Source organism: Lepus europaeus, chromosome 10, assembly GCF_033115175.1.
Source record: "Lepus europaeus isolate LE1 chromosome 10, mLepTim1.pri, whole genome shotgun sequence".
In the NCBI taxonomy this organism is placed as follows: domain Eukaryota; kingdom Metazoa; phylum Chordata; class Mammalia; order Lagomorpha; family Leporidae; genus Lepus; species Lepus europaeus.
Window position 1 is genome coordinate 113,251,056 of NC_084836.1, and position 11,600 is coordinate 113,262,655.

At 56.7% G+C, this 11,600-nt stretch overlaps 1 protein-coding gene across 12 annotated transcripts in view; it reads right to left on the reverse strand.

Moving 5' to 3' along the window:
• Positions 1-4,421, reverse strand: part of ZMYND8 (zinc finger MYND-type containing 8) — a 103,731-nt gene extending 99,310 nt beyond the window's left edge. For 2 of the 12 annotated variants that reach the window (XM_062204306.1, XM_062204301.1), the window contains exons 1-3: positions 3,476-3,812; positions 2,700-2,932; positions 1,546-1,619 (exon numbers count right to left, since the gene is read on the reverse strand). Coding sequence is in view for 8 of the 12 variants with exons in the window: in XM_062204305.1 (XP_062060289.1) it covers positions 3,819-3,865 (47 nt within the window). In the remaining 4 variants the exon portion in view is untranslated. The other 10 variants (XM_062204308.1, XM_062204304.1, XM_062204313.1 and 7 more) reach the window with 6 other exon arrangements.
• Between the last annotated feature and the right edge of the window lie 7,179 nt (positions 4,422-11,600).

Below are 11,600 nucleotides of genomic sequence, written 5' to 3' on the forward strand. Positions count from 1 at the left end.
TGGAACGCAGGAGACTCTTCGGCTCTTCCTACAAGGGACAAAGATGGCAGAAATTTCCAGAAGGCCTGCTCCGAGTCCTGCCACTGTAGTTGTCAATCTTTAACCTTGCCTCCAAATCTATTGGTTCAAAAGCTAGAGAGAGGAACCCCATTGGGCTGCTCGGGGAGCCAGCGCCCCTACCTAGTCCTGCTGCAATGCAGACATTTATCTTGTTTCCCTCTAGGGACTGGAAAACAATGCCACCTGGAAAGGAATTTGCTTTCTCCGGACCCACCCGTGGTGGTGGCCACCAGGCCACAGCCAAAGCGGCCAGCCTGGTCCAGGGCCGGGAACTTGCTGGGGCTGCACTTCTGCCAACAGCTCCGGGCTTTCCAGGCCTGTGGGAGCCATTTTAGTTGTGAGCGTTTAGAGGACAAATGCCTGGCCCTGAAGTCTCCTTCCCAGCCCAGTGCACAGCAGCACGCCAACGTGGAGGGCACCAGACCAGGAGTCTCGCAGTCAGATACTCCTTCCAGGGAGGCCAGGAGAGCCTCACTATGTCATCTCCATTTACAGCAAGGAGATAACAACAAAGAAAACAACGAAGCGTCCGACCTGAACTCGTGTGGGTAAGGACACGGTTCAGTGTCAAGGAGCTAACATCTTTCACGTTTGTCTCTGGGAAGCTGGCCTGCCTCACACAGCCTGTTCTCAAGTGAGCATTTGCTACCTGTCTCCTTATTACAGGAGCCTTTTCCCAGCTGATGTCAAAAGGTGGGCTGCTGGGCATTAATTTACAAGAAAAGAGATTGCTGACTTCATAAAGTTGGCATAACACAGCAACCGACTCTGTCTGTAGCATTTCCAGACTGGCTGGAAATGTAGACAGTGAACTTCCAGGGAAATTCTGAAGCTAACGCTAAAGGAGGAGTTGACTTTTGTTCACTTTTAAATTCTAGCTGAAGCATTAAGAAATCCAGGGACACGTACAACGTGAGAAATGAATCATGAGAGAGGCCTGCCGTGTGGGCCGGGCTTGGAAAGCGGCCGAGATCTGCTGGTGGGCCCTGAAGCAAACCAAGTTTGGTGGTAGATGAGATTTTGCACGGTATATAAGTATCCTGCAAGCTAAGAGCTGCCGGCGCCACCACCCCCACACCAGCAGCAAAAGCAGCTCCTGGGCCAATGCTTCCAGGCCCCTGTGCCTCTAAGAAGCAGCAGTTTCATTCTGTGTCACAAGCAGCTCACCTCCCTGGCGTTCCAACATCGAAACAAACCCAATTCAAGGTCTAGAGTAAGGCCACACCAGACTGAACATTTCTCCCCTGGCCCAGGATAAACAGGAAGTACCACCTTCAAGCCTAGGTCCAGGTTATCCGGCAAAAACAGTGGATTCAAACAGTCACCCTACAACCAAGAGACTCTTGGACAGCCCTTATACTCCGTTCCTGCAAGTGAAGCCCCCAGCTGCTGTAGCCAAGAATCCCCCCCCCCATTACAAGCAGACCCCAAATGTTCGCAAAACTCTTTAGACAGGGTCACGGAGGAAATGGCCGGTTTACTTACCCAACAAATGTTCAAGCAACCGTCTCATTTTTCCACAGTTAGGAAGAAGAGAGAACAGGCTGGCAGATTTGGGACTTGATCAAAAAGGAAATTTTTTCAAACAGTTACATGGTATTATTAAAAACACACACACCACCACAACAACACAACCCAACAACTGAATCTGGAATCCTGTCCCAGCACAGACATGGTTTTCTGCCCTCTGCAGCCCATCGCTCAGGAGGGACCCAGGGTGGCACCATGTGGCACAGGGCAAAGCAAAATGACAACAAGGAGAAGAGACACATTGAGTTCACTGAAAACCATGCAAGAGTAGAAAAGCTAAGGGATCCACAGCCCTCACAGATTTGGGCCTTTTTTTTTTTTTTTCTGCAGGATGCTGTCCAAGATCTACACCCCCACCCCGCCCCACCCCCACCCCCCATCCCTACTCCCAAAACTTCCTCCAAGGCCTAGAAAACACTTTCAGAAACATCTGCTGGCTGCAGGCTAGCTTGCACAAGAGCACAGTATCAACCCAAGGCAGGAAGAAAGGCTGCACAATGTAGTTAAGCCCATGTACAGACAGCACCACCCACCTAGGCCCCAGGAGCCAGACCCTGGCCCCTGAGCCCTGCGCTGCTGAGGCCGGGGGCCACGCTGGGGAGCCCTCAGCCCAGCCTGGCCAGCTCCCCCTGGAGAGGCGAACCTGCCTACTGTGCTGTGTGCCAGGAGCACTCCCTGGAAAACAGCCTACTCCTTACCTTCCATTTTCTTCCCCCAGCACGCATGTGACAGGAGAGAAGACAATAGTGCAGGGAGGGAAACTGCTCAGAGAGGGAGAGAGAGGGGGGGGAAAGGAGAGGGAGGGGAGCTTCTTTTTTGGTTATACCAGGCTCTAGCTTCAAACTGTTCCACAAACATCAGGGCCCTGGTGGCAGGAGAGAAGTCCCAGGCCCTGGCCAGTTTGCAGAATGAAGCTATGGCTAATGGCTACTTAGCCATGTGACCCAAGAAAGCAAAAAAAAAAAAAAAAAATCTCTCTAAACAGTTGCAAGTTAACCTAAGTGCTCTGGGGGTCAGAGTGGCAGCCAGCCACACAGAAACCACGCTGCTCGCCCCAAGGCGGGTGTCTCAGAGGGAGGGGAGAAAAGATGTTAAAAAGTCGAGCTTACCTCTGTGGATGCATTGTTAACACTGTGTAATGTCAATACTTATAAAACATGGAGGACAGGCTCCTAGTTCTCACAGAAAAAGGGTTTGGCACTTCGGCTGATGATCTGGCCGCCTCATAAAAGCTCATCCCCGATTGGCTGCCCCGGCAAATCCGAGTGTAAGGCCGCCCCGGATTGGCTGAAACACTTCCTGAGCGATTATCTTTGTGAGGCTAGGGTGAGCAAGAGCTATCCTGTGCATAGAAAAAGACAGGCTCAGCTAGGCCTTTTGCAGCGAGAACAGCTTGGAAAGGGGGCCCCCACGCGCGCTTCTCCCGCCCCCCGGCCGGTGCGGCCAGCCTGACCTGCTCCAGCCGAGCCTGGGGCCCGCACGCCCCCCGGGAAGACAGCCTCTGGGTGGGCCAGGGCGAGCCCTCACCTGCCCCCGCAGCAGCGGCCCTTCTGTGAGCAGGAAGGCCAGCCGGGCTTCCAGGGCCATCCCGCAGGGTGGTTTTCCGAGGGGAGGAGGGAAGCAGCCCGGGGAGCGGGAGGCTGGGGCCTGGGGCGGCCTCCGGGGGCGGAGGGGAGCCCCAGGAAGCCAGGCGGGAGCGGCCAGGCTTCCCCGAGGCCGGAGGCGCCGGCTGCTGCCAGGCGAGGCGGAGACCGCGGGGGTCACTGTCCAGGCGCCTCCGGCCCAAGCAGGCCAGGCCGGCGTTTGCCGGGTTTGCCGGCCGGGAAACCAAGCCCTCGCCCCCTCGGCCCGTCCAGGATGCCAGGGGGGCCCTGGCGGCGCTTACCCTAAGAAAAGCCCCACGCGCTCCTAGCAGGCCACATGCCTCCACCTACGGACTTCCCTTCCCTGCGCCCCCTCCCCCACGGCCGAGGCCTGCTGAACCTGTCAGTTAAACAAAAATCTGACTTCCGTATGAGCCTGCAATGCCTGCAGCTTCCTGCCTATTAACCCTCTCTCGGACTCCGGGCCTGGCTGGGAAAAGTAGGCCCTGAGAGCGCAGAAAAGGCCTGTGGAAAAATACCAGCTGTAACTCTGCCGGCAGACGCAGAGAGAGAGAGAGAGAGAGAGAGGGAGCGAGCGCCAGCCAGCCGCTGTCTCTCGCCTCGGCTTCCCGAGGAGGCGTGTACCTTCCGAATCCAGGGCACAGGCAGTGCCTCCCGGGCTGAGAAGCCATTGAAATCCAGGGGGAGAAAGAAAGATGGCAGTCAGCTAGGAGCCAGGCCCACACCCACAAGGTCAGCCCTGGCCTGCTGCAGGCGGGCCCCGGGTGTGCGCCCGCGGGCAGACAGATCCCAGGAGCTTCGGGAGGGGTCCTGCTCCAGCCCGGCCCCCCCACGCGCACACACACCCCCGAGGCAGATGGCCGGGGCACACGCGGCCGCCCTCTTGCCCCCCGTCTCTGGCGCTGCTCCCCAGGGAAAGATTAACTGGCTGCGCAGAGCTGCTTAAACCGGCACCCACTTCTCCAGGACACCCCAGCCTGCGCCCTCCCTCTGTAAGTCAGTCTGCACGGGAGAAGCCCGAGAAGTCCACGCTGGCTTGCTTCTGGCCTTCTACTTTCTTTAAACAACCGCAAAGACAAGGTGCCTAATGAGCACGATTTTTTTTTTTTTTTGCAACAGAAGCTAAATAAACAGCAGAGGCCGAGGCAAGCCAGGGGGTAAAACTCCGGGCACAACGTCTCCCTTTTCCTCCTGAACTAAAAAGGCTGCTCCGTCCCACACGCCGGGCCCCACCGAGACCAAGAGGGCCTTCCCCCACCCCACCCCCACCCCCCGGACAACACATGCCCGCCGCCGCCGCCTGCACAGAAATTCCTGCCCCCGCCCGGGAGCCTTGCGCTCCAGGAGCCGGGACCCACACACATTCAACTGCAGGGCAGGGCCCCGGCTTTATAAAAAGGGGCCGGATGTTGTTGTTGTCCCCGTGGCGGCCCCCCCCCCCCAGGGCCGCCCAGCCAGATAAGGGTCCTGGGCTCCGGACAACAGGCCTGGGCCTACACGGAGGGAGGGGCCGGCTGCTGGAGGGGGGGAGGGTGGCAGCCACGAGGCGGGGGCTGGAGCCAATCAGCCCGGGCTTTCCCGGCCCTCCACCACCGCCCCTTATGGAATTCTGTTTGTTTCTGTGGCCGCGGCTTCTCGGGGAAGGAGCAGCCGTGGGGCTGGGGGTGGATCTAATGGCACCGACTCCACGGCCCAGCGCGGCAGTGCTGTGTGCTGCTGGCCGGCTGGTGGGTTTTACGGCCTCATCCTCCCCCGCCCGTCCGCCCTCCCCCCCTCCGATCACTTGATCACTGGAAATGTTTTCTGGGGCAAAGAGCAGGAAGCTGCCGGCTCATTCTGGCTGCCCGGCTAGGTGTCAGGAATGCGATGGGCATTGGGGCAGGGCAGGTCTCGGGTTATCTGGACCGCGGCGATTCTGCTGGGGACAGACAAAGGTCTGGTGGCAGATGGAATCCTGGGAGAGGCTCAGGTTGAAAAGGAGGCCCTGGGGCGGGCCTGCTGGGGGCTGGCTGGAATGTGTGGGGAGCAGGAAACAGAAAACCAAGTGTGTCCGGCTTCGCTCTAGAGACCCACCGAGCGCCCCTCCGACAGCCCCAACGCGGCGGCCGCTGCCTCATCAGGAACCAAGGCAGGCAGCATTCGTTTTCAGAGACCTGGAACCGGGCCCAGAGAGGTGACGCGAGCTGCCGAGGTCACACAGCTGGCCAAGCCCAGAGACCGGGCGAGGACTCCAGATCCCCAAGCCCTGGACCTATGCCTGCCTCTGAAGAAAGCAGAAAAGGCCGAGCTGAACCCGGCACAGCAGAAACTGGGCGTCTGAGCTCTCCAAGGGCAGCTGTGTGCTGTTCCCCTTGGGAGGTCAGCCCCTAGAGCTGGGTTTGAAGTACTGCACCGAGATCCCCCGTAACAGAGAACCCCAGGAAGCGCCCCCTCGCCCCACCCACCCCAGCAGCAGGGCCAGGAAACACCCTAGGGTGCGCAGGACGGCCTCCGAACGGCCACAGTGCCCACAGGGAGGACTCCCCGGCTTAAATGAAACGGATGAAGAGCTCCTACCATGGTGCTTGGATTAGAAAAGCCAGCACAGGCCTAAACACGCAGGCTCCTCGGTGATATTAATAAGCCGTGAGCTAATAAAAATAGACTGAAAACCTGTCTGTTAATATTCTCGGGGGACAGAGAACTGGGGGGGGGGGGGCATGTCCCAGTACCAACGGCCGGTCTCAGAGGAGAGGCAGGGCTGGCCCAGGTCCCTTTCTCAGCACAGGCCAGGCCTTGCCGACATGGCTTCCAGGGCCCGCTGGCCTGCGGCCCAGCCCAGCCCGGCCCTACAAGCTGCATCCCCAGATAGCCTGTGTGGCCGGCCCTGAACACAGACGCCCTTGGAGTTATCTGGCCGCGGCTAGCAGTGGGGCCCGCGGCCGTTACACAAAGGGGCTGCACAGAGGCAGGGCCATGTTTGAAATATCTTGTTTTGTTTTGTTCCCTTTCGGCCCTGAGAACCAAGGCCAAGGGGAAGCGCACAGCGGCAGAGGGCTCACTTTCAGGGCAGGGAAGCCGACTGCCTGGTGCCACAGCCCCACAGGGCAGAGGAGACTGGGGCTCCCCCAGGAGCAGGGGCACAGCTAGGGTTTTACAGGGGTTTGTTTTTTGTTTGTTTCTTTGTTTTCTACTTCTAGGAGGGACTGGTATGATAGAGCAAATGGAGAGAAGACACAAAGGCTGGTGGGAAGGCAGGAGTGGCCAGAGTGGCCAGCCGGTGCCCCCCAGGCAGATGGCCACAGCTCGGCGGGGGAGGGGGGAGGGCTGGCAGCACAGGCACAGACTTGAGGACGCGCAGGGACAAAGTGAGCCGCGAGGGGGGAGGGACGTGCAGGAGCCGCTCGGCTGCTGTTTGTTTGCTGTTCTCTGCTTCCTGGCACTCGGGCTATGGAGGGAAGAGCCCTGTCCCCAGGGCCCACTAGACCAGGCTTCTACCAGGCTTCTCGCCCTGGGAGATTTTGCCCCCCCCCCCCCCAGGGCTCATCTGGAGATGTGGCATTTTGGGCGGGGGGGGGGGGTGTGAGTGAGTGAACAGAGGCCGGAGATGCTATTTAACACCCCTCCTGCTCAGCCAAGTGTCAGAGCCCAGGTTCGGAGCCCCACCCTCGCCCGGGGGAGCTTCCAAAGGCAAGGGTCCTGTCTGAGCTTTTCACTATGGAGCCCACGCGGCCAGAAACCCTGCTCAGCGGGGATTTCAGCTCAATACAACCTCATCTCCCACCTGGACCGTGGCAGCCAGCAGTCCTCTGCTCCTGCCCTTGCGGATGTCTGGGCACGGCACGCGAGTTTGCACACGGACACACACACACACACACACACACGCAGGCTGCCAAGGACCTTTTTAAAATGCAAGTCGGATCCTGTCTGTCCTGTGACTCCTGCCTCCCTCAGCGCCAAAGCCCAAGCTCTAAACACAGTTTCCCTGGCTCCCCAGGCTCCGTGCCCTTCTGATCTCAGACTCCCGGGCTGGGGCTCAGCGCTCTTGTGCTCTTCCCACCCCCGTGCCCACCCGCTGGGCCTTTGCACTCTCCTGCTTGCTTGCTCGCTCTGCCCCCTGCCCCAGGCCACCTGACAGCCGGGTATTTCTTCCTGCAGGCCCTGGTGGGCCCCTTCCTTCCTAGCCCCACATGGCGCCTTCCCATCTGAGCCCTGCTGGGGCCACCCCATCTCTCCTATACCTTTAACCTTTTTCCTTTCTTTTCCACATCAAGAGGCAGAAGTGTGCTGTGGTTGAGTGCACGGATGCGGGCATCAGACTGGGTGTGAATCCCAGGTGCTCTGCTTGCCAGCTGCGTGGTCTGGTTTTGCTTATGGTGCTGAATTTGCTGTGCCTTGATGTCTTCATCCGTACAATGGAGCAATGTCGCCCACTAGAAGCACCGGTGAACCATCCCCCTCAAGACCCAGTGTCAGCTGTCATTTTCCTCCGCTCACTTTTCTCTTTTTCTTTATAAGATTTACTTACATAAGCATTTATTTGAAAGCAAGATGGGAGAGAAATCTCCCATCTACTTGTTCACTCCCTAACTGACTGCAACAGCCAGGGCGGGGCCAGGCTGAAGCTAGGAGATTGGAACTCCATCCGGGTCTCCCGCATGGGTGACACAAACTCAAGCACTTAGGCCGCCGTCCGCTGCTTCTTGGGGGCGTTAGCAGGAAGGTGGGAGCAGAGACCATTCTGATACGGGATGAGGGCACCCCAAATGGTTGGCATAACCTGCTATGCCACGGTACCCACACCCCTCTGCTCACTTTTTTTTTAAGTTTATTTATTTTTTATTTGAGAGACAGAGGCAGAGAGAGAGAGAGAGAGAAGTCTTCCATCTGCTGGTTCACTCCCCAATTGGCCGCAACGGCTAGAGCTGCACCGATCCAAAGCCAGGAGCCAGGAGCTTCTTCTAGGTCTCCTACGTGGGTGCAGGAGCCCAAGGACTGGGCCATCTTCTATTGCTTTCCCAGGCCCTAGCAGAGAGCTGGATCGGAAGTGTAGCAGCCGGGTCTCAAACTGGCGCCCATACGGGATGTCGGCACCGCAGGCGGTGGCTTTACCAGCTCTGCCACAGCACGGCCCCCGCTGTTCACTCTTAAAGGCATTTTTCTGGGGCCTTTTCCAGTAGTTAAGAATCTGGGTCTCCCCTCCTAGTGCCTCGTTTGAGTCCAGCTCCTCCTGACTCGAGCTTCCTGCCAGTGCTGACCCCGGGAGGCAGGGATGAGGACGCTGGCCCTCACCTGGGAGACCTGGACTGAGCTCCAGCCCAGGCAGTGCGGCCTCTGTGAATGAACTAATGGATGGGAGCTCTCTATCTCTTTGATTCTCAATGTTTTTTTTTTTAAAGGCTATTTTGGGGGGGGCAGCGCTGTGGCTCAGTGAGTAAAACATCCCATATGGGCACCAGTTCGAATCTCGGCTGCTTCACTTCTGATCCAGCTCTCTGCTATGGTGTGGGAAAGCAGTGGAAGATGACCCAAGTCCTTGGGCCCCTGCACCTGCATGGGAGACCCGGAAGAAGCTCCTGGCTCCTGGCTCCTGGCTCCTGGATTCGGATCGGCGCAGCTCCAGCCACTGTGGCCATCTAGGGAGTAAACCAGCAGATGGAAGACCTCTCTCTCTCTCTCTCTCTCTCTCTCTCTCTCTCTGCCTCTCCTTCTCTCTCTGTGTAACCCTTTCAAATAAATAAATAAATCTTTTTAAAAAGATAAAATAAGGCTGTTTTCTGGACAATTCCAATTCAGTTTTCTTCCCTCTTTCACCATCAACCTTTCCAAAGGAGAATAATGATAAATACCGATAGGTTACACGCAGGGACCGTGGGCCAGGGACTCTTTATAGACTGTCCATGACCTCACAGCTCTGTGAAGCAGGCATCGACATAACCATCACCTCCATCCCTGATGAAGAAACCGAGGCAGGGACTGCTAACAACCTCGTTCTACCAAGAAAGCCTGGCTCCCCCTCTCCTCTGCCTCAATGCCTGGCCACCGCCCAGTGCCCGTCACTGCGGAAGTCGGCAGCAGGTGAACACACTCTGCAGGGCTGCCAGTCTGCGGAGAGCCGTGCAGCTGTGCAAGGAAGCTGGACTTTCTTATCCTGATGGGAACAATCAGACACATTCTTGAGTTGAGGAGAAAGACGGGGAGTGTATGTGGAATACTGGCAAGCCTAACGTGTGCGTGTGTGTGGTGTGTGTGTGTGTGTGGATGGGTGTGAGAGTGTGTGTGAGAGACAAGTTTGCTTATCATGCATAGACTCTTAGAAACACACTTAGGAAGCAGCTAAGGACGAATGCATCCAAGCAGCATTGGTGGCAGGGGCCAGGGACCGAAAGGAGGCTTCTCACCTTTATGCCCTTTTTTTGCCTTTGGATTTGAACCATGCATCTCTTACTACTTCTTGAAAAATAAAGCAATAAGGGCAGGCGCTTGGCACAGCCATTAAGAGGTGTCTCGGGCACCTGCATAGGATTTCCCAGTGCCTGCTCGGAGGCAGCTTCCTGCACGCCCTGGGAGGCAGCAGCTGGTGGCTCAAGTGCTTGGGTCCTGCCACCTACTTAGGACCCCAAGTTCAGTTTCTAACTCCAGTCTGGCCCAGCTCTGTCTGTTGCAGGCATTTGGGGAGTGAACCAGCAAATGGGAGATCTCTCTGTCTCTCCCTCTGCCTTTCAAACAAATTAAATAAATAAATTTTAATGAATTATAAATATAACACCGGGGGGAATTGTGAATTGAGTACAGAAAAGATTACTGTTTATCCCACCTTGCTTGCCAGTGGATGACCTGCGCTTTTCGCTGTTTTTTGAGCTACTTGACAACTCAGAATTGTAGAAAACGAAGACTAATGCACATTTGGCTGCCTGGAATATCATTGATTATTTCAGATTTTGCATCTACTTCTCAATTCATTTCAGCATCCTTATATGTGTGTAGTACTTCGGGGGTTTTGTGCATTTTTTAAGTTTATGTATCTATTTTTATTTGAAAGAGTGACACAGAGAAAGAGAGACATAGAATTTTCCATCCACTGGTTCACTCCCCAAATACCCTCAACAGCTGGTGTTGGGCCAGGCCAAAACCAAGAGCCCAAAACTCCGTCTGTCTCTCCCACATGGGCGGCAGGGGGCCAAGTTTGTTGCCTCCCAGGAGGCACTCACAGGGAGCTGGATTGGAAGTGGAAGTGGAGCAGCCAGGACTCAACCCAGCACTTTGATATGGGGTGCAGCATGTCAAGCGGCGACCCAGCCCACTGCACCACGGAGCCCACTGCACCACGGAGCCAGCCCTGGGATGCTCTTAATGCCACCAGCTTGAACACTGAGATGCTAAATTTTATGCTATTTGTAAACTGGCACGATTTTTTAATGTTTACTTTTTATTTATTTTCATCTACTTAAAAGGCAGAGTGAGGGAGTAGGGGGCGGAGCTCTGGGAATCTTCCATCCACAGATTCATTCCTCAAGTGCTAGTAACAGTCAGGGTGGGACCAGGCCAAAGCCAGAGCCAGGAACTCCAGCTGGGTCTCCCACGTGGGTGGCAGGGGCCCAAGCATTTGCTGCCCCCAGGATGTGTTAGCAGGAAGCTGGTTTGGAAGTGCAGGTGCCAGGACTCAAACCAGCTCTCTGATAGGGGGCGCTGGCATCCCACACAGTGACTTCACCCTGACCACAGCACCCACCCCGGCACATTTTGTTTGCAGTGTCCACAGTCACCTCATCCCACTGAGGATAAAAATCCCAGTTCCTCCGCAGGCCCACCCCTCGGAGCTACCGCGTGGCCTGGGCCAGCTCTTCCCAGTTCCCCTGGCCCAGGCCTCCCCAAACACCTCTGCCAGCTTTCCTTGTATCTTTCTTTGCTTTGCTTGTTTATTCACTTACTTGCTTGTTTTATCCGAGAGGCAGTCAGGGAGACGAGCTCCTACCTGCTGGTCACTCCTCAGAGGCCGGCCAGGGCCAGGCCTGAGAGCTCCATCCAGGTCTCCCACGTGGATGGGTGGCAGGGACCCAGTTACCTGAGCCATAACCACTGCCCTCCAGAGTCTGCACCAGCAGGGAGCTGCGGTTGGGAGCTGAAGCCAGGGCAGAACCCAGGGGTTCCCACACGGAGTGCAAGCATCTTAACCGCTAGGCTAAACGCCCAAGATCACAGGTGTTTGCGTCTCCCTCTCCGATCTCCCCAGCGTACAGTCCGAGTGTGGACTGAGCCCTGAGTCCCCTCCAATCTCCCCAGTGTAAAGTCCGACAATGTGCCCAGCGTAAAGTCCGAGTGTAGACTGAGTCCCCTCCAATCTCCCCAGCGTAGAGTCCGAGTGTGGACCGAGTGCCCTCCGGCAGCACCATGTGTTTTACAGGAATTCCATGTTTGTCGAGTAAA